The sequence below is a fragment of the Scyliorhinus torazame genome, chromosome 1, assembly GCF_047496885.1.
Source record: "Scyliorhinus torazame isolate Kashiwa2021f chromosome 1, sScyTor2.1, whole genome shotgun sequence".
NCBI classification, from domain to species: Eukaryota; Metazoa; Chordata; class Chondrichthyes; order Carcharhiniformes; family Scyliorhinidae; genus Scyliorhinus; species Scyliorhinus torazame.
The window spans coordinates 59,517,127-59,538,327 of record NC_092707.1 but is presented as its reverse complement, the minus strand read 5'-3'; the positions used below and the strand labels follow the sequence as shown (position 1 = coordinate 59,538,327).

At 44.4% G+C, this 21,201-nt stretch overlaps 1 protein-coding gene across 1 annotated transcript in view; it reads left to right on the top strand.

Annotated features, from left to right (window-relative positions):
- The window catches only part of zcchc8 (zinc finger, CCHC domain containing 8), a 71,721-nt gene that overhangs the window by 826 nt on the left and 49,694 nt on the right, over nucleotides 1–21,201 (top strand). Inside the window, exons 2-10 of the mRNA XM_072495483.1 lie at nucleotides 989–1,029; nucleotides 1,449–1,523; nucleotides 1,630–1,735; nucleotides 1,815–1,892; nucleotides 7,181–7,284; nucleotides 9,501–9,566; nucleotides 9,677–9,737; nucleotides 14,076–14,206; nucleotides 14,631–14,773. Coding sequence (XP_072351584.1) covers nucleotides 989–1,029; nucleotides 1,449–1,523; nucleotides 1,630–1,735; nucleotides 1,815–1,892; nucleotides 7,181–7,284; nucleotides 9,501–9,566; nucleotides 9,677–9,737; nucleotides 14,076–14,206; nucleotides 14,631–14,773 — 805 coding nt within the window. The remainder of the gene's footprint in view (nucleotides 1–988; nucleotides 1,030–1,448; nucleotides 1,524–1,629; nucleotides 1,736–1,814; nucleotides 1,893–7,180; nucleotides 7,285–9,500; nucleotides 9,567–9,676; nucleotides 9,738–14,075; nucleotides 14,207–14,630; nucleotides 14,774–21,201) is intronic.

Genomic DNA, 21,201 nt, shown 5'->3' with positions numbered 1-21,201 from the left:
CACAGTAGATCATCGTTATTACAATAAGGATTGTAGTGTGGTACATTCACATTGCAAAGTTAGCGTCAGTGTACAAATTTGATTAATGAATGAGTGGCATATCGGGTGTGAAGACTCGAACTAACCTGATAGAGTAGAACTGGTCCAGACTAATTCTGGATTCCATGTACGTTACACAATAATTGTAAAGTAGGTGTAAAGCGAAACCGCTTCATATTGGTGAAGTGTTAATCAACGCTATGTGTTGATTCGAAACGCAGTCTGCCTTGTTTGTGGACCTAGGTTCGGTACTATAAACTACAAGTTTTCTTGTCAGGAAAAACAGTCTGACTCCACAAAATCAACCAAATACCTGTCAAATTCTAGGTGTTCAGATTGTTCTGATGACATTCAAGATGATTAAGTTGTTTTGCACTAGACGTATCCAATGCCTAACTGAGTGTGAGAGCTAGTTTCTTTCCCCTTTCATTACTCCGTAAATTCAGAAATGTTATCACCAGGTGGAGTTGTACTGTATATTTTACTTTGGTGTAAAACCAAAACTGAAGGTGTGCACTAATATCTAGGCAAATAAATCTAGCTTTTTTTGCTGCAATATTATGTAAATCTCTGTCTATTTCAAACAAAAATGATTGTAGATCCATGGCAATAAGGTGCAAATTTCCGTTGTATTTTTACATGATGTGAATGATAGCAAGCATTTCATTTAATCTGTGTGGTGTCCATATGATTTTTGGTGATTCAAGTTTAAGTTTAGAGAAGGAAAACCAACTAAGTATCGCTTTCTGGTCATTATTTAGTAAATAGAAAATTGTGTAACTACTTGGGTGCCTAGTGAAAGATGGGTTCAATAGTGCAAAACTAGCTCAGTGTACTTTAAGGCACTCCCTCTGCCCATTGAATGCTTGGAAAATGTTTTTTTAATAGTTTGGTTTTGTATGCTTCTTGTCATTATATAAGGGCCTTTCCCTTAACCATCAGTTAACATCAAGCACTGAAGAGGAAGTTGAACTTGTTGACCCAGCCAAGGTAACATGAATATTGATAGCCTAACAGTTCACGCTTAACTCTAGACACCTTCGTAATGTTTTCTGTAATTATGTTGAAACCAACAGTTGCATTTAGTCATAAAGATCATGTAATATTTTCCAGGGTATACAATGTTATTTCCATACATGTAAATGGTTTGTGTGGAAATATTTGGCTAGTGTATTCTAAATTTCTCTTGTCTTTAAATGCCACTATTACCTAAAAGTTGTTAATAAATCTTAGTTTATAGAACTTGAACCAATTGCATATTTGTGCAATGTAAAAAGATTACATGGGCAAAATGTAATTAGTTTTGTGGCTTGTGCTTGAATTTCAACCTAAATGTTAATTTGGATTGGATTCCATATTCCTCAAGTTTTGAAAGTTTACGTTAAACTTCTAACCTTTATTTGTGCCAGTAAAATAGTTGTGAGTGACTCCAAAACAGATGGCCCAATGGTTCAGATCTTGTTTATGAACAACAATATTTCAAAGTAAGTTTCAGTTTTAAGCATCTTTTTTAAGTTTTCACTTCTTCTTTTGCAGTATTTCCAGTTTGACACTAGCCATTCTGATTTGTGCTCCAATTTTTAATTTCAGACAGTTTCATCAAGAAATTGAAGATTTCATCGCAGGTTTAGTTGAAAAATATGAAAATGAAACACAAAGTGACCCTGAAAAAACATCATTTAATGTGAAACCTCAGGTAAATAAATGAAAAAATAAAGCTTTTTTAATCAAATTGTTTTAAAATCTGTAAGTAAAAGCATATAATGTCTTTTCAGCCATCAAGTGTGCTGCTAGAAGAGCACCTGAAAGTGAAAACTTCAAGTGCAGTAAAGAAAATAAAAGAAGCATTTCATGTAAGTTGGAAGTCCAACTATCAATATTTATTTGAATTGTTTAAAAACTATGGGACAGAACGTGTTCCATCCTTGGTCACATGCTGAGTTAGCTGATCTTAGCTAAAGCAATACAGCTGGATTAGTTGTAGGTTCCTATACCAACTTACTATCTATTAATACCTACTGCAAATGTATACCAGACAAGGATGGCATTGAGCTTTTGTACAATGTATGCTAATCATTTGCATGGTTTATTTGGACAAGGTATCAGATGGATCATGAATTATATTCAAATTATGTAATCTGCCAATAACAAAGGTAGTTCAATAGAACTCCAGAGTATCTGAAATGTCCATCTATTTTGCTCAACCATTGCTATCTCTGGTCCTTGTAATCTAGAAATTATTATATTCCTTATTTGGTCATTTTTAGGCTTAATTGAATATGCCATTGTTGCTAACTGGGTGTGGACCAGGTTTTTAAATTAGGGAGTTAAGCAACACAATACTGACGTACAGGAATGTTTCACATATGGGATGGGGGGGATAATTATTTTATCTCTATTGGTTGAGGCTTATTCATTTTCTTGTGGTGCTTAGATCATAGAATTTACAGTGCAGAAGGAGGCCATTCGGCCCATCGAGTCTGCACCGGCTCTTGGAAAGAGCACCCTACCCAAGGTCAACACCTCCACCCTATCCCCATAACCCAGTAACCCCACTAAGGGCAATTTTGGACACTAAGGGCAATTTATCATGGCCAATCCAACTAACCCGCACATCTTTGGACTGTGGGAGGAAACCCACGCACACACGAGGAGGATGTGCAGACTCCGCACAGACAGTGACCCAAGCTGGTAATCAAACCTGGGATCCTGGAGCTGTGAAGCAATCGTGCTATCCACAATGCTACCGTGCTGCCCTTAAAGCTCAGTGCTCAGTCTTGCATCTGAACTCTCTCAGCATTAAAAACTGGATCCTGCTCCCTACCAATCTTTTCAAAGAGTCCCATCGTAACTAAGTTGCCGAAATATCACTTGCATTTCTCTGGTCCTAGTAAAATAACTATTTTTGACGATAGTGTGGCCAGAACTATGTATGAGGTAGCACCACTAATTATCTGTGCAAGTTTATAGTCGTATGTCTTGAGTATGAATCCAATACCTCTAAGATGCATCCAGGTATTTGCTTAGTTTTGTTTGGGAACCCCAGATTGATCATATACTTTTAATCTTTTTTGTTTTATACCCTTGTTGTTCATTTTAAAACAGGACCTCCTCATTTTTACATTCTTCATTTTCCCTGTTTAAATGTGCATTGTTAAATATTTAATCTATTTGGACTCCTGACTTGGTAATAACATTTAGTGTCATCAGTAAATGTTATATTCTGAGCACTGACCTCTACCTTGTTATTTGCATGGTTTTAGCAACAGGGAAAGCAGAATTGATTCCTGAAGAATTTTGATCTTTGTTGTTTTTCCATTTATTGGCACTTATTTTCTATTACCAAGCGTGCTGTATTTAAAGAAACCATGACTGCATCCTGTTGTTCTTTTCCTTTATTACTATCTTTAGGCTAACTTAGTCCAGAATTTACTGGCGCCTGTTTCATACTATTTTTCAATTCTCAAATAAAATTCAGTGTCCTCCAGACCTTGTATGCAGATCTCATAGTTGTGGAACTCCTTTTTACATATATATTAAAAAAAAGTTGACCACAGCCACACCTAATCCCTTTTGATCCTTTGAGAAGTCGAGGATCTGTCCCATCTAGCCAAAGTACATTAAAAGTTATTCTGAGCTCCTTTTTGCTATATATGTCACTGACACTTACCTGTATTATCAATTTCCTCTGAACCAGTTGCTAAATCCAAAATTGCGCACAAGTTTGTTTTGGTACCTTTGTTTTTATTTTGGAAGAGCAAAGTTTGAATTGGGTGTCTGCACACCTGGTCACACCTGGCTTCCTTATTCTTATGGTAGACTGGGTCTGCTTGTCTGCTACCAAGTTGAGGGAAGAATACTTAGTTTCAAAGCCAATAGATAGTTCATTAATGCTAATCTCTTGGAATCTGAACTAAAATTGTTCCAGTATCAAATTTGTGAAGAGCAAAGACCAATTCAACATGCCTACCCTTTCTCGACACGTTCAACACTTCAACCATTTTTGATTATTGACTAATAAATTTAGAGGACCCAATTCATTTATTTTTCAATTAAGGGGGAATTTAGCGTGGCCAATCCACCTTGCCTGAACATCTTTTGGGTGGTGGCGGCAAAACCCACACAAGCATGGGGAGAATGTGCAAACTCCACACGGCCAGTGACCCAGAGCCGGGATCGAACCTGGGACCATGACACAGTGAGACAGCAGTGCTAACCACTGCGCTACCACGCTGCACCTTACCAGGTCTTTTAAATCACACGCCTACTGCAGTATCGGCAAAACGTTTATTTGAGTTCCTAACGCTAACTTTCTATTGCTCTCATCTCTTCTGAATTCATTTTAATTATTGAAAACTGACATTTTCACAATTCTACCATTAATTGTTTCCAAAATACATTTATTTGCAGTTTTAACTGGCCTTAATCCACGTACCTATGTAAAGTTAGTTTATTATGTGAGCTACTAAATTCAAGAAAATTATTTTGGATATTTTTGATGTAGTTGTAAAATAGATTTAAAGATTTAAAACCGATTGGAAAACATCTGTTAAATTTACTAAAAGTGGGAAATCCACAAAGTTACGCACGCAATACATTAAACTATTTGCGCTGGGGAATTAGCAATGAAATTTGAGAAATATTTTGCTGTCATTAAAGTGGGATATTGGTATACTGACATGCCCAATGTCAATGTTTTGAATAATTTTTCTGTGCATTATGCACCATTTGCGGGAGCCACAGCTCCCGGTTTTTGCAAATACTGCTCTCAGATGAACCCCCTCAGGTGATTTTTGCTCCCTCTGTGGGGAAAACACCCAGGGCTGGATTCTCCGCCCCACTGCGCCACATTTCACCCTGCCGGTGGAATGCTCCATTACGCCGGCTGGTCAATGGAGTTTCCCATTGTGGGGCAGCCCCGCGCTGTCTGGGAAACCCCCAGGCTGCCGGCAAAACTAAACATCCCGCCAGCGGAGAATCCAGCCGCTAATCTTTGCTGTGCCACTATTTTTCTAAATATGGTCCAAAGATGTGCGGGTTAGGTGGATTAGCCATGCTAAAGTGCCCTTAGTGCCCAAAAACTGTTAAGTGGGTGTTACGGGAATAGGGTAGATGCGTGGGCTTCAGTAGGATGCTCTGCGTTAGGGCCGGTGCAGACTTGATGGGCCGAATGGCCTCCTGCACTGTAAATTCTATGGTCTGGCTGAGATTGTGGGTGAGGGCACCTTATACCTTTCCATCCCATGACATTTTGCATTGAGGTATCAATACATGGATCTCCTGAAATAAATGTTTGGGTTACATCTGCCTCTGTTTTTTTTCAGATTGGTTTCCGGTGTTGATCATAAAGTTAAACAGCCTGTGTCTACCCTAATGGTCCTCTTGCGACCACATTTTTGCAGACCGTACAGTATGATATTGCATACTGAACCACTTTCTGTTACAAGCACATTAATTCTTGGATGCACTGTACTGAACTTGAATGACATTATTTTATTCAGTACACTGTTTCCACCCTCCCTGTTTATTATTTGGATCCATATTGACATTGGAACATAATTAAGTATCAAATTCCTTTTTATACTTTGATATTGGTATTAATACTTATTATATAATTTGTACAATGCAGTTCTTTTTTTAAAAATTTATAGTACCCAATTTTTCCCCCCAATTAAGGGGCAATTTAGCATGACCAATACTACCTTGGGCAGCACGGTAGCATTGTGGATAGCACAATTGCTTCACAGCTCCAGGGTCCCAGGTTCGATTCCGGCTTGGGTCACTGTTTGTGCGGAGTCTGCACATCCTCCCCGTGTGTGCGTGGGTTTCCTCCGGGTGCTCCGGTTTCCTCCCACAGTCCAAAGATGTGCAGGTTAGGTGGATTGGCCATGATAAATTGCCCTTAGTGTCCAAAGTTGCCCTTCGTGTTGGGTGGGGTTACTAGGTTATGGGGATAGAGTGGAGATGTGGACCTTAGGTAGGGTGCTCTTTCCAAGAGCAGACTCGATGGGCCAAATGGCCTCCTTCTGCACTGTAAATTCTATGAAATCTACCCTGCACATGTTTTAAAAAAAAATTTTTTTTTTAAATTATATAATTGTAGTGCACCCAATTATTAAGGGGCAATTTAAAGTGGCCAATCCACTTAACCTGCGCATTTTTAGGTTGTGGGGGCGAGCCCCACGCAGCCAGGGGGAGAATGTGCAACCTCCAAGGGCCCAGAGCCAGGATCGAACCTGGGACCTCGGTGCTGTGAGGCAGAAGTGCTAACCACCGCGCTGCCCTCTACCCTGCACATCTTTAGAGGGTGAGACCCACGCAAACACGGGGAGAATGTGCAAACTCCACACGAAGAATGACTCGGGGGCAGGATCATAGAATCAAACGCAGGTCCTCTGCACCGTGAGGCATCCTGCTGCCCCCACAAAGCAATTCTTTTGTTTTTATAAATTTAGAGTACCCAGTTCATTTTTTCCAATTAAGGGACAATTTAGCGTGGCCAATCCACCTACCCTGCACATCTTTTGGTTGTGGGGGCGAAACCCATGCAAACTCCACACGGACAGTGACCCAGAGCCGGGATCAAATCTGGGACCTCGGTGCCGTGAGGCAGCAGTGCTAACCACTGCACCACTGTGCTGCCCACAACGCAATTCGTACAATGTACTTTCCTGAAATTGAGCCGGAGAATTTATAATGCTCGTAATATTTCAGTAGCTTTAATGTAATCCACAATAGTCTAAAACAAATCTATGTTTCTATTTCATTAAACATTACAGTGAAACCTGTTATCTCCATTTGCACTTAATTTTCTTCCCTCCATATTAAGGTAATTTAGTTCAAAAATATGCGCAGGTTTTAAATCAGATTTGGTGTCTGCCACAAGAGTTTTTACTGTATGCTACTTTAAAATACTTGTTTTAACAGTGATTTTTAGACTATTGAGATTTTTCTCAATGATTTCTTTTTAGGTCCATTTTGATTACTCCAGTGTGTACATGTGTAATATATATTAAATGTCTACGTACAGTGAATTCTTTAAACTTAATATGACAATTACTTTAAGTAACAGAACAAACACTCATTAGTTTTTGCCAATTAGTACATATTAGGAAAGCTTTGTAACTTTTGTTTCATGCAGGTTGTGGGGAGCGTTCAGTACTTCACCAACTTTTGCCTTGACAAACTCGGACAGCCCTTGCTAAATGAAAATCCACAGCTGACAGATGGATGGGAAATACCCAAGTATCCTGCACACTGAATGGAAAGTTTCTACTTCAGTTGACTTGTTTATTACAACAATGTAGGCCAAAATTTTCCAATGAAAGCTGAAGCCCTGCCACCGGCACCAAAAAGGGGAGGCAACCCCTCTTCAACCGGCAGCAGGATCGAGGGAGGCATATTTCTGGCATCAACCAATTAGGTAGCTGCAATCCCAAAGTATGGAGGCAGCCAGTGAGCTGACAGCCCAACAGAGTGCCAGCAATTCAGAGTAATTGCAGGGGGTGGCCAGTGATGATGCTGCAGCTACAAAGAGAGGGTGGCTCAATGGCTGCGGCACTTAAAATGTGGGATGATTATTGTTTCTGGGATCCAGACAGGCAGGCCCTGGCAATCGAAAGGTGGGTGGTTGGTTATTGGTACAGGTTACAGCATTGCTGAAGGGACAAAATACATTTATTGCAACCAGGGAGGAAATGATGACTGGAAGGAGGGCACTCCTGCCAGCAGGTATCACTGCGCAGTGTCCCCAGCAGGGAAGTGGCCCTTAATTAGCTACTGAAGTGGCTCAATTGGTCTTCTGGTGGAAATGCCTGTCAACCTTCCTGCCCTTGGTGAAATGGCCTGGGGGAGGGATGGAAAGCAACAGGGGTGTCACCTGGCACCTTCCCATAATGTTTTGCCACCTCTCAACCTGTTGCCCAAGGCTTGATAAAATTCTGACAGGTTTCAGAATTGATTCTGAACAGAATAGAAAATAGTCTAGGTTTTTGCTAGACCTTGGGAATGACAGCATAATATTAGCATATGTATTCAGAGTAAAATATTTCTCTCCTACAGAGGCTAATTTCCAAATGCAGATCATGTAATATTCCAGATTAGAATTTTTGTTAGAATTAGAATTTACAGTGCAGAAGGAGGCCATTCATGGGTTCTGCACATCATACCTTAACACTTATTGCAAAACAGGCCATTTATAACATGTCATTTAAATCTATCTAGAGCCCATGAAATTCTGCACTGTTAAAAAGGAGGCCATTCAGCCTATCGAGTCTGCACAGGCCCATGGAAATATCACCCTATCTAAGCCCAACCTCTACCCTATCCCAGTAACCCCACCTATCCTTTTTGGACACTAATGGCAATTTAGCATGACCAATCCACTTAACCTGCACATCTTTGGACTGTGGGAGGAAACCCAAGCAGACACTGGGAGAACGTGCAGACTCTGCACAGACAGTGACCCAAGCTGGGAATTGAACCTGGGACCCTGGAGCTGCAAAGCAACTGTGCTAACCAATGTGCTACCATGCCACCAATATTCCAGATGTTTATACATTTTAGCAGATGTTTTCCAATCTGAAGTCTTGAAATCTGTTTCTCCATTTTGTTGAAGCAATGCTCCTGATCTTCTTGACGGAAATAAATGAGGATTTATGTACAACAGTAACATTTATTTTTCAAAACATAAACTTGTATCTGGCACAGTTTGTTGGTTTTAGTTAAACAGATTTAGTTTTATTGTGCAAGAGCCCCGGTAATCTTAAAGGTGAAATTCTGATATTAACATTAGGAGCTCTTTTGACCATCCTGGCTTACTACACATAACTGGATTACTTTATGGATTAATGATCTTTAAACTTAATAACAACGTTTTTACAGTGCAGAATTTCATGGGCTCTTAAGTGTTAAAATATGATGTGTAGAACCCATGACAAGAGCAACATGTTGCCAAAGCTTTTCATCATGCATTCATCAGGACCAATGCAAGAATGCCAAATTTCAAACGATCACAACAGTTTATACTATACCGGATACCAAGGTGTCAATTAATCAGCACCCCTTCCTCCTGAAGTATAAATTGTGATCGCTTGACCGTTGGAATTTGTGTATCTGTCTTGACAAGTGCAAGACAAAATCTTTGCCAGCACGTCTCACTCTCTCTCTAGCACTATTAATTTCAGATCATAATATAATTAACTGATCATGATAATTATCATTAAGCAGAGGATTGGAGTAATTTAAGACAAGGATGGTCCAGTTACACAGAGCAAGGAAACTGACCAAATTAATAGTTCTGTAGTTGTTCAGCCAGTCACTTCACATCTTGGCGGAAAGCTAATTAACTTGCTCTTTGAGCAAGAGAAAATCTTGTAATGAGATGTCACCTATGTATTAAGGCCTGGAAGGTTATTTTAAGATGTTTGTGGAAATGAGTAATTCCTGAATGCGCTGTAAAGATACCAGCAAGTCTTCGCCCAAGTTGTCTCCTTAGATGGTCAAGAAGTGGGATTGAAAGCTAAGAGGTATGTAAAGATGCTTTAGCTTCAAGTCTCTTTAATTGAGTAAATATTAAACATGTTATTTTATTGAAAATCATTAGTAACTTGAGGAAAACACATTTTGTATCAAATAGGCCAAAACCTTGTTGTTTCAACTGTGGTTCAACCGAACATCAGTTAAAAGATTGTCCAAAGGTAAGATAAGCATATCTTTGCAATGAGATTTTACTCCAAGCGGACAAATTGCACACATCAGGGTCATGCAGAAGTCAACTAATTGTTTGCTTATTATTAAATGAAAATTCATTTAGAATCATAGAATGTACAGTGCAAAAGACCGTTCGGGTCATCGAGTCTGCACGGCCATTGGAAAGAGCATTCCCACTTAAGCCCACGCCTCCACCCTATCCCCGTAACCCAGTAACACCACCTAATCTTTTTGGACACTAAGGAGAATTTAGCATGGCCAATCTACCTAACCTGCACATCTAAGTGGGAGGAAACCAGAGCACCCGGAGGAAACCCACGCAGACGCAGGAGAAAGTGCAAACTCCTCACAGACAGTCACCCGAGGCTGGAATTGAACCTGGGACCCTGGAGCTGTTATGACTAAAACATTTTCCTCTGTTTAATAGTTGAACAAAATGTGATCTCAATCAAGCTATTGTACTTGGCCATCGAGTCAAAGATTGTGGGTTCAAGCCCTACTCCCGAACCTGGCTGCACAATCTAGGCTCCAAAGGAGTGTTGCATTGTCGCAGGTATTGTCTTTTTTGGATGAGATGTTGAACTGCGATCTCAACAATGCTCTGTGAAAAGCCAGGAGTTCTTCCAGCATTAAGTTTCAGTCCTCCTTCAACCAACACCATCAACACTGTTAGAATGCTTATTTCTCATTTGTTGTTTGTGGGAATTTGTTGTATGCAATTTGACTTTGAAGGGGTTTAGGTCACGCATTGTCAAACTCGGGGGCACGACCCGCAGGTGGGTGTCGGGAGGGTCCCCCCCCCCCCCCCCCCCCCCCCGTCTGCTGGCGATTAATTTTCCGCAAAGAAGTCGACGAACGGTTGCCACCTCCGGGCGAACCCTAACAGTGACACTCTCAAGGCGAACTTGATTTTCTCCAAACAGAGAAAGCTAGCCATGTCCGATAGCCAGGCCTCCGATTTCGGGGGCTTTGAATCCCGCCATGCTAATAGTATCCATCTCCAGGCTACCAGGGAAGCAAAGGCCAGAACGTCTGCCTCTTTCTCCTCCTGGATTCCCGGATCTTCTGACACCCCGAAAATCGCCACCTCTGGACTCAGTGCCACCCTTGCTTTTAACACCGTGGACATGGCGTCTGCAAAAACCCCCTAAACTTTGGACATGCCCAAAGCATGTGGACATGGTTCGTCGGTCCTCCCGCACATTTTGCGCACCTGTCCTCCACCCCAAAGAATCTGCTCATCCAGGCCACCTTCACGTGAGCCCGGAGAACAACCTTAAATTGTATCAGGCTGAGCCTGGCACATGTTGCAGACGTGTTGACTCTACTCGCCTCCCAGCTCCTCCTTCCACTTGCGCTTCAGCTCCTCGGTCTGCATCTCCTCCGACCCCTTAAGTTCCTTATAAATGCCCAAGACGCTCCCTTCTCCTATCCTCAATCTGGAAACTACCCTGTCCTGAATCCCCCTTAGCGGTAGGAGCGGGAAGGTTGACACCTGTTTATGAAGGAAGTCCCGCACCTGCAGATACCTGAATTCACTTCCCCTCCCCAACCCAAACTTTTCCTCCAACGCCCTCATACTCTGAAAGCTCCCCTCTATAACATATCACCCATCCTCTCAATCCCCGCTCTCCGCCAATACCGGAACCCCCCTGTCCATACTCCCCAGGGCAAACCGGTGATTATCACATATTGGGGCCAAGACCGATGCTCCCACATGCCTCCTCCATTGGCCGGAAACTCTCAGGGCCGCCACCACCACTGGACTGGTCGAGTACCATGCCGGCGGGAACAGCAGAGACGCAGTTACCAACGCCCCCAGACTGGTGCCCTTATATGAAGCCGCCTCCATACGCACCCAGCCGACCCCTCCCCCCCAACCCACTTCCTGATCATGGCTATATTAACCGCCCAATAATAGTTGCTAAAATTTGGCAGCGCAGCTCGCCCTCTCCCCGAGGTCAAGGCGAAAGTCAAGCATTACCTTCCATGCCCGCCCAGATGAAGCCTGTGATCACTCTGTTGACCCGCTTAAAAAAGGACTGCGGAATAAAGATAGGGAGACACTGAAATACAAATAGGAATCTCGGGTGCACAGTCATCTTCACAGGTTTGCACCCTCCCAGCCAGAGTCAACGGAAGCGCATCCCATCTCCGAAAGTCGTCCTTCATTTGGTCCACTAGCCAGGCTAGATTCAATTTATGTAGCCGGTCCCATTCCCGTGCCACTTGGATGCCGAGGTACCTAAAGCTTCCTTCCACTAACCTAAACGGCTGCTCTCCCAGTCGCCTCTCCCGCCTCCTCACCTGGACCACAAACATCTCACTCTTTCCCATATTAAGCTTGTATCCGGAAACCGGCCAAATTCCCCTAGAATCCTCATGATTTCTTCCATCCCCACTATTGGGTCCGAAACATATAGAAACAGGTCATCTGCATAGAGCAAAACCCTGTGCTCTCTTTTCTTTCCCCCGGAGGGGCATCCCTGTCTCGTCCCCCGGTGCCGTCTAAAATAGTCCGATGTTGTCCTATTCATCCGTACACTTGCCACAGGAGCCTGATACAGTAACTTGGCCCAGTCAATAAAGCCCCGCGCAATCCGAACCGTCCCAGTATCTCCCGCAGATAATCCCATTCTACCTGATCAAAAGCCTTTTCTGCATCCATTGCGATCACTACCTCCACCTCCCTACTTTCCGTGGGCATCATGATCACATTTAACAGCCTTCTTACATTGGCCACCAACTGCCTGCCCTTAACAAACCCCGTCTGGTCCTCCCCAATAACGTCCGGAACACAATCCTCGATCCTGGAGGACGAGATTTTGGCCAGCAACTTGGCATCTACATTCAACAGGGAGATCGGCCTATAGGACCCACACAGCTCCGGGTTCTTGTCCCGCTTAAGAATCAGCGAAATCGTTACCTGTGATATCGTCGGGGGCAGCACCCCTCTTTCCCTTGCCTCATTGAACATCCTCAACAACACCGGCCCCAATATCCCCGAGAACGTTTTATAAAACTCCACTGGGTACCCGGCCAGACCCGGGGCCTTACCCGCCTGCATCGCCTTCAAGCCCTCAGCAGCCGGCTTTTAATAATGCCGGCTGCGAGCGGCCTTCAAAACGGCCAGCAACATTTTTTTTAAAACGATGATCGGGCACGCATGCGCAGTGCGGCTGCATTTTACTTTTATATGGTCGCAGCCACTTTTTTTACAAGTTCGGGGGGACAAAGGGACCATTGGGGCCAAAGGGTCCCAAAACCATTTCCTCCATTTTTGTCAGCAACAAACACGGTAAGAGAAAATGGTGGGCCGTGCAGGTCGGCCGGCATGGGTCGCGAAGTTCAGCCGGCGTGGGTCGCAAAGGTCGGCCGGTTGGTAAAAACGGGTCCCTGGAAAAAAGTTTGAAAAACACTGGTTTAGGGTATCTTGACATCAAAGGAGCTATAATTTTTTTTGTTGTTGTAGTCTTGCACAGGTTCATAATACAGAAAACAACCCCTAATGGGAAATGTGGTCTCTGGGCCCCTGCGATAATTTGCCAGAAAATGTATCATGGTGTGGTATGCAATAGCAAGATCCTAATTTACAGCAATGGCTAAGATGAGCAGCATGGGCAGGCATTACAGTTTCCCCACTCTATCCTGGTTTGGTGGTCAATTATCAGTTGACCCACGCAGGAAAGTACATACTGTGGAAATGGGGTGAGGATACAGTCCAATTCATTGTAAAGTTGCCTGTTGATGTGTATTTATTACACTTGCTTGTGAAGAATGACACTTTCATTGAGGTACTGGAGATCTGTTGGCATATGTAAAACTTTACCACATGCAAGTCAGGAGGGGAGGCCAATAAAACTAACTGGGGAGATATGCAGTCTCAAATTGACTGATCTTAAAACAGGCAAGTGAAATTGGAAGCTTTTTGTGAATTTTTGATAATAGACATGTTAAAACTAGACATTTTCATTTTCTGCATTTAAAATTCCAACAGCATGAATGATCATATTTTGACATGTCATACATAATTGTTTCTTTAATATAAATTTAGAGTACCAAATTCTTTTTTCCCCATTCAGGGGCAATTTAGCGTGGCCAATCCACCTACCCTGCACATCTTTGGGTTGTGAGGGTAAGACCCACACAGACACGGGGAAAGTGTGCAAACTCCACTCGGACAGTGACCCGGGGCCAGGATCGAACCCGGGTCCTCGGTGCTGTGATGCAGCAGTGCTAACCACTGCACCATCTTGCCACCCCTCATACAAAATTGTTAACTGTATTAAATAACTAACATTCATATCTTTCAATTGACTTTGCAGCCACGTGATCTTGCTCGTATTAGTGAAAAAAGAAAAGAGTTCATGACAATGGCTAGTGATTCACCTCATTCAGGTTCTCAACAGCGGTATCATGCAGAGAGGTTTGAAAAGTTCAAACCAGGTGTTATCAGGTAAAATAAAACCTCATGGATTGCACTGTCATAGCCTCCTTCTGTGCTGTATGATTCTATTAGACCCATCATTCTTGTGTCAGTTCTTTGAAAGAGTTATTTCATTCCCCTGCTCTTTCTAACAGCCCTACTACTGTCACAAAATTTACTCAGGGGAATTACCATAGTTAGCCCCTTATGCAGCAATGCTGCCTCATGTCATATAATTCTACTTTCCTACATTTTTTCTTTTTTTTAAAGTTTTGCATAGTAAGCTGCCTCTATTAGTTAATTTTTGTAGATGAATCATTGTATTATGCACACTTTTTTTTAAGCTGTGCAATTGGTCCTCTTGAATGATAATCCTGCCCAACCGCCAATATTTATTGTTCATGGCATTAAAAAATGTTCGTTAACTCTTGGGTAAATCCAATTGGTTCTGCAGTGTAGAACTTAAAGAAGCTCTGGGGATGACTGATGAAACTCTCCCACCGTTTATTTATCGGATGCGTCGACTGGGTTATCCACCTGGATGGTTGCTAGAGACCGAACAAGAAACGTCTGGGCTTGCTTTATATGATGGAAAAGGTAAAGCATTCCAAATACAAACTTTGTGAATATGTAGATACTAGAGATGCTTATGGTATATTTAATTTCATACTCAATGTATGGAGCCAATTTTCTTTTGTTTCTTTGCCACATGGAATTTTTTTTTAGTTGGCTTATACCTACTGGATACTTGTGGGGGGGGGGGGGGCGGGCAGTCCTTTATTCAGTTCATGTCTTTGTTTATTCTGTTGCAGGATATGCTTGTGTCGTTTAACAAGGATGTACTTATGTTGTTTAACATGTTGAACGTACTGTTGCCTTTTCTTTTCTTTTGTCTTTTCTGTGGCTCTGTTCCAATTATGGCAATCAGTAAGTTTACCTTTCTTTCTATGTTATCTGTGTCTTAATGCTTAGAGTCGCCAGGTATCGAATGATACCATCACAAGTTTCAATCGGCTATCGATCAAAGAGTCAAACACCAGTTGGTTAATTCAAGGTCAAGGGTACTTTATTTACGCACAATTAGTCATGCAACATAAACACCACTAGTTAACTACACCTATCAGATAAGACAACCTGTACTTAACTTCGGGCACCCGGTTTAAGTCAGAAAACAGTGGCCGCTGTTCAATTCTGGATCTCTCTGGTTCGAAGGAGTAACTGCTGCTCAGCTGGGCTCATCCGTCTGGTAGCGGGCGTTGAACTTGGACTCGCTTCTGGTGTTGCTGCAATTGGTGATGGCCATGACAGGGGTACCAAGGCCAAGAGGGCGCCAAGAGAGAGCGAACATATGGCAAACTCTTCTTATACTCTGGGGGGATTTTGCGCTCTTTTGGGCGGTCCTTCGATTAGGGCCTTACTAATTGGGTGATCCCTGATCACTCCGTTCGATTCCTTAGCCATTTATTAAGGAGAAAGGTTCAGAAAGAGTGTGGGGTTTGCTGGAGTCCGAGGAAGGGGGCTCTAAATGTGTATAGTGGAATGCGGGAGGCTCTCCTCCATTTTCGCAATCTAATTGTCTGAATCACACTGTACAATATGGCTATCACTGGTAAGGTTTCCACTGTGTAGGACAGTGAATACCGCTTGACAAGGTTCTCACACCATGTTGGGGTATCGGTGGCTGTGTGTGTGTGTGGTGTGTCTGGGCTGGGGGTGTTGCGTTGGGTAGTCGTGTTCGGGGCCTGTGTGGTGAGGGTGGTAGAGGTGGATAACGCACGCAACTTGACTGTTCCAGCGACGATCATGATGCCGATCATCAGGGTTGTCTTCATCTTATTCGGGCTTTTCTTCGCTGTCTAGTATCTTTGTATCTTCCTAGCGGAGCAAGCATAGTATCTGTTATAATTGTGTTGTTTAACATCTTGTATGTCTGTCTGTTTCTCCTTCGTGTCAATTTCCCATTATAATCGTCACCATATGTGACTCCCTCATTTTTTAATTTTTTTATTTATTTGTTTTTTAACAATCATTTGCGGAGACAAGACATCCGGAAAAAAAATTCTGTGTCACAGTGCGAGCACTCTCGCAGCCTGTGGTCGATGGGCTGAGTGGGTGGACAATTTCTCCGTCCTCTGCAAACTTGTTTTTCCAACCAAATGTTTCTGACGTGTAAATAGCATGTGGGGGATAGCAACCGAAGGGTTGCCGGAAAGGGCAAAAGTTGTGGCAAAAAGCATTCTTTAAACCACAGGACTAGAAAGGAACAGCAAAAGAGTTTTGAAAACATGTATCCGAATGGTGTGGTGCGTATGTTCCGCGGCAGGGCAAGAATGGGTGGGATCCCCGGGTATGGCTGTGATCAGTGCTGTTGCTCCACTACCCGAGCTTGGCTGACCAAATGTATAGGGGGTCCCCAGGCAGGGCGGGGATAAATGCCGCTACTCCACTGCCTGAGTGACCTCCCAAGAGCGATAAGAATTTGCAACTGTAGGGGCTCCAGGCAAACTTGTTTCACTAACTGCCATGTGGCATCGGAAGAGTAATTATGACTGCATCAAGAAATTTGGTGTGAGACCGAAAGAATAAACTGTATCGAGAAAGTGTCCGTGAGGCTGACACACAAAATCGTACAAGAGAGAACGTACAAAATTTCAAACAAACTAAACATAAAAGCGGGCAGGTTCCATCAGAGTACAGGACACAGTAAATTTCAATCGGTTCCTGACTCTCATCTGGACACCTCAAGATTCCATTTCAAAAAGATTTGCAAAGGGGTTACCATGGTGGGAGTCAGCCTCGGAGTTGCCACCATCTCCCGGGTCCCAAACTCATTCATGGAGTTTGCGTGCTAATGCGGCGTGTGCCGATGTGGGGTCCATTTAATCAGGCGACAGTAATTGTCACGGTACCAGTGCTTCATGTTCCGTAGGGAGGTTGCGAGGGAGCAGTCGCTATCGTCGGGTGGCGGGTCAGGTTCTGGTGTGGGCAAATAAATTGTTTCGAAGAGGCTGAGCGTATCATGGTCGGGGTCTCTGGGCCTGTAGTGACTGGGGCCTGGTTCGTGGGATCTTCGTTCGGGTCTCTCGGGCTTCAGTGGTGCTGTGGCTATCAGCCGAATCAAGCGTCCGGGTGAAATTTGATTCTGGGGGTGTGGTCAAGGTCGTGTCTGTGGACGTGCTGCTGCTGCTGGGGAGGGGGAAATTGGGTTGTCAATGGGTGGGTCCTCATTATCTGCCATTGCCAACGAGAGGTGGTGCGAGTGGTTGCACTGCGTTCCATAAACCTTAAGCTGATTTACATGAAACCATCCTGATTTTCCGTTTGGATACGTGATTTTATAAACTGCGGGGCTTACTTTGTCCGAGATTGAGTAGGGTCCTGCAAATATCGGGGAGAGGAATGAGCTAGGGTTGTATAAGGTGATCATTACGGGGGACTTCCGGTGGCGGCTATGAGGGAGGAGGTCGCACATTTGGTGGCTCCCGTTTCGGTCGGACTTTTGGACCTTTTTCCCTGACGCTTTTGCGCGGGGAACTGGAAAGCAATAGTACTCAGGCACAGGACCCATACAGAGTTGTATGGACCTAAGAAGCCGGAGGGACCGTAAACAGCAGAAGAAGTGGTCGAATAAGGGCGCAGTAGAGGCTGTGAGAGGCACCAGCATGGCTGGTGTGCAGAGCAAGGCGTCAACAGCCCAGCCCACAATGGAGCAGCTGCTGCAGACTATGCAAGAGGGCTTTTTGGCTCTGAAGAGTGACAACTTGGAGCCGCTACAGAAATCGATTGACCGGATGGAAAAAAGGCTGGATGATCAGGCTGAGAAGATCCAGCAGTTGGAGAAGTCAGTGGAGGAGCAGGTTGACTTTCAAACGGTGGCAGATGTGGAGATTCAGAGGTTGAGGGACCAGCAAAAAGTGCTTCTGGAAAGGCTGGAGGACCTGGACAACAGATCTTGTCGGCAGAACGTGAGAATCGTGGGCCTCCTGGAGGGGGCAGAGGATGCTGCCGCGCACGTGGAGGGGATGTTTCAGAGTTTGCTGGGGAACGAGGTGTTCCCACTTACAGGGCACACAGAGTGCAGGTGAGGCAGCTGTGACGAGGGGGTCCCCCATGAGCGATGGTGGCACGCTTTCACAGGTACCTGGACAAGGAACGGGTGCTGCAATGGGCAAAGAGCACACAAAGCTGTACTTGGGACAATACCACCCTGCGTGTTTACCAGGATTTGAGCACTGAGGTGGCCAGGAAGAGGGGAGGCTACAGGCAGGTGAAGGAGATACTGTATAAAAACAAGGTGAAATTCGGGCTACTTTTTCCAGCGCGACTGTGGGTTACGTATGAGAGTCAGCACCACTATTTCGAGGAACCCGAAGAGGCGATGGACTTCGTTAAGAAGCAAGGGCTGGCCCTGAGCTGAGGATGTTTGGACTCATGTCAGAACTTTTAAGTATATGTGGTGTCTCTCCCGTTTTGAAAATTGCCTGCATGTTTGAGTCCGTTCTTGTCGTCCTTTTCTTCGACCTTTTTAGGGTGTTGGAAGGTGGTAGGGATGTGTTTTTTGTGCGTGCTTTTTGCGTGATTTACCTGAATGTTTCCTTTTTGGGCTCTGATTAGTTGGAGTTTGACTGGGGGGAAAATATTAAGGTGATCATTACTCGCTGTCCGACTGTATACTCTGTCGGGTGTACTGTTTTATCAAAGCAGGCCTTGCTCTGCTTTTGTTTAGCGCTTAGTCGAACAGCTGCAGCGAGCTGTGCTGCTTTAATATTCTCTACCATGTGCTGGACTGCTTTCTCATGGGTCACGGCGGTGACTGTGGGGCTGGCCAAATCAAGTCCGAATAAGTATTCGGTACCCTTCGTGGATCGTCCGGTCATAAGGGTATGGGGGGTATATCCTGTTGACCTTTACTGTGTTCCTAATAAACATCAGTGCGAATGGGAGCACTGTCTAATGTTGTGTTGTGCTGCTGTACCATTTTTCTAAGTGTGGCCTTTAGTGTCCGATTCATGCGCTCCACAATGCCGCTGGACTGCGGGTGATAGACAATGGGGAACTTTTGCCTGATACTGTTGCTCTCTTTGGTTGGCTCTGAATATGGCGGTCAATATGGTCGCCTTCCTTAATTCTAATTATGTTTGCTCTAGAATTGCCAGGTATCTTTCGATACCACCACGATTCAAACCCGAATACTGACCAAAGACTCGAGCCACCAGTTAGTTAGTTCAAAGTCAATGCTTATTTATTTACACACACAGTTAAATCTACTCATGCACAAATACTACAGACTAAACTATCACTACTACTAAAGCCTATACTTAGCTTTGGGCGTCCACTCAGTCAGAGGAACAATGGCCGTTGTTCAGTTCTGAGGCTGCTGGGGTCGAACTGGTACAGGGGAACCGCTACGGTCGTCTGTCTGGTGGACCTTGGACTTGCTTCTGGCGTAGCTGGTGGACGGGTCTCTCCGCTGTGAGAGCCAAGTCCAAGAGAGCGATTCACTCTTGGGGGCTCCTTCTTATACCCAAAGGGGCTTCACGCTCTTGTGGGCGGGCCTTTAACCTGGCCCCAATCAATTGGGCCATTTCTCGATCATTCCTATTGATTTCATCCAATAAAGGGGTGGGTGCCCTGATGGCTGAGCGTGTCCTAGGTGGCCATTGGCCTACTTTGCTTCGGTCTCCTGGCGCCGGGGTGTCTGCCTTAGTATCGGTTACTCAAATGTTACTCTTTTGTTCCTGGAGATGGGCCATTAGTATGCTAATGGGCCTACAGGTTTGGTCTTGTCTGGGAGCTGCGGCTCCAATATACAGACCAGCTCTGAACCTGCTTGTTTTCTAAGCATTGTCCATTTTCCCTGCAATCTTTGCAAAGTGTCCATTTTGTAATCGGGAAGTGGCCATCCCAGATGGCTACAAATCGTCATAATATTTTTCATGCCCCTTCCCGTAAAGTGGGAACCTTGGTCCGACTCAATACTGCGGGGGTCTCCATCTCGTAAAAATCTGCTCTGTTAAGATCTTCGCCATGGGCTTGACTGTGTTTGTTCTCGAGGGAAACGCTTCGACCCATTTCGTAAATGTGTCTAACCCTAACCACCACCACATACTTGTATCCATTTCTGCAGCGGGGGGGGGGGGGGGGGGGGGGGGAGAACCAATATAATCCAATTGAAGGTTTGTCCGCGGGCCATTTACAGGGCGGGTGTGTCGTGGCTGGGCTTTTTTCGCATGCCTATCGGGGTTGTTTTGAGCACAAATTAAACAGTTTTCGATGTAATGGGGCATGTCGGTTTTCAAATCAGGCCCCCAGCAGAGTGGTCTGAGGTGGGCAAGGGTGGATTTAATCCCTTAGTGTCCATGTCCGTCATGGAACTTACAAATTATCTCATTCCTGCCCTGGGTAGGGAATACATAAATTCCATGTTTTAAAACGATTCCCTCATGGACTGTCAAAGAATTCTTAACTTTTCGTAGGGAGCTGGGAAGTTCCCTTTTAAAATGTCCTTTAACACTTTGTCTTCTTTCTGTGCCTGGGCTAGGTCTTGGATGTTGGTCTGTGAGACCTGAACTGCGTGTACTGGAGCACTCTCGGGGGGTTGCCAAAAGTGGCCATGTCGGGAGCCTGCCATCGCTAGGGCGTCAGTTTTCACATTACCGGGTGGGGAGGAACGATGGTGACTTTGACGATGCCATATTTCCTGCCTTTAGCTGTCTGAAGGATATGTTTGAGCAGTGGGGCTGATGGTAGTGGTTTTCCGTCGGTGGAAATAAATCCTCTCGAATACCTCAGGGGTAGGAATTCCATTAGGCTGTTGCAGACGTACAAGCTGTCCGAATATATGTCTGCAGGGGTCGGGAATGAATCTGGGTGCTGGACAATGTAAGCAATGGCCGCTAAGTTGGCTGCCTGCGAACTTAAGTGCCCAGGCAACTTTAAAGCTATCTCTTCTAAAGCACGTCCCTGCGCGTCCTCTACATAAATACCACAGCCTGTTATCCTTTGTCCCTCAAGGACTGTGGAGG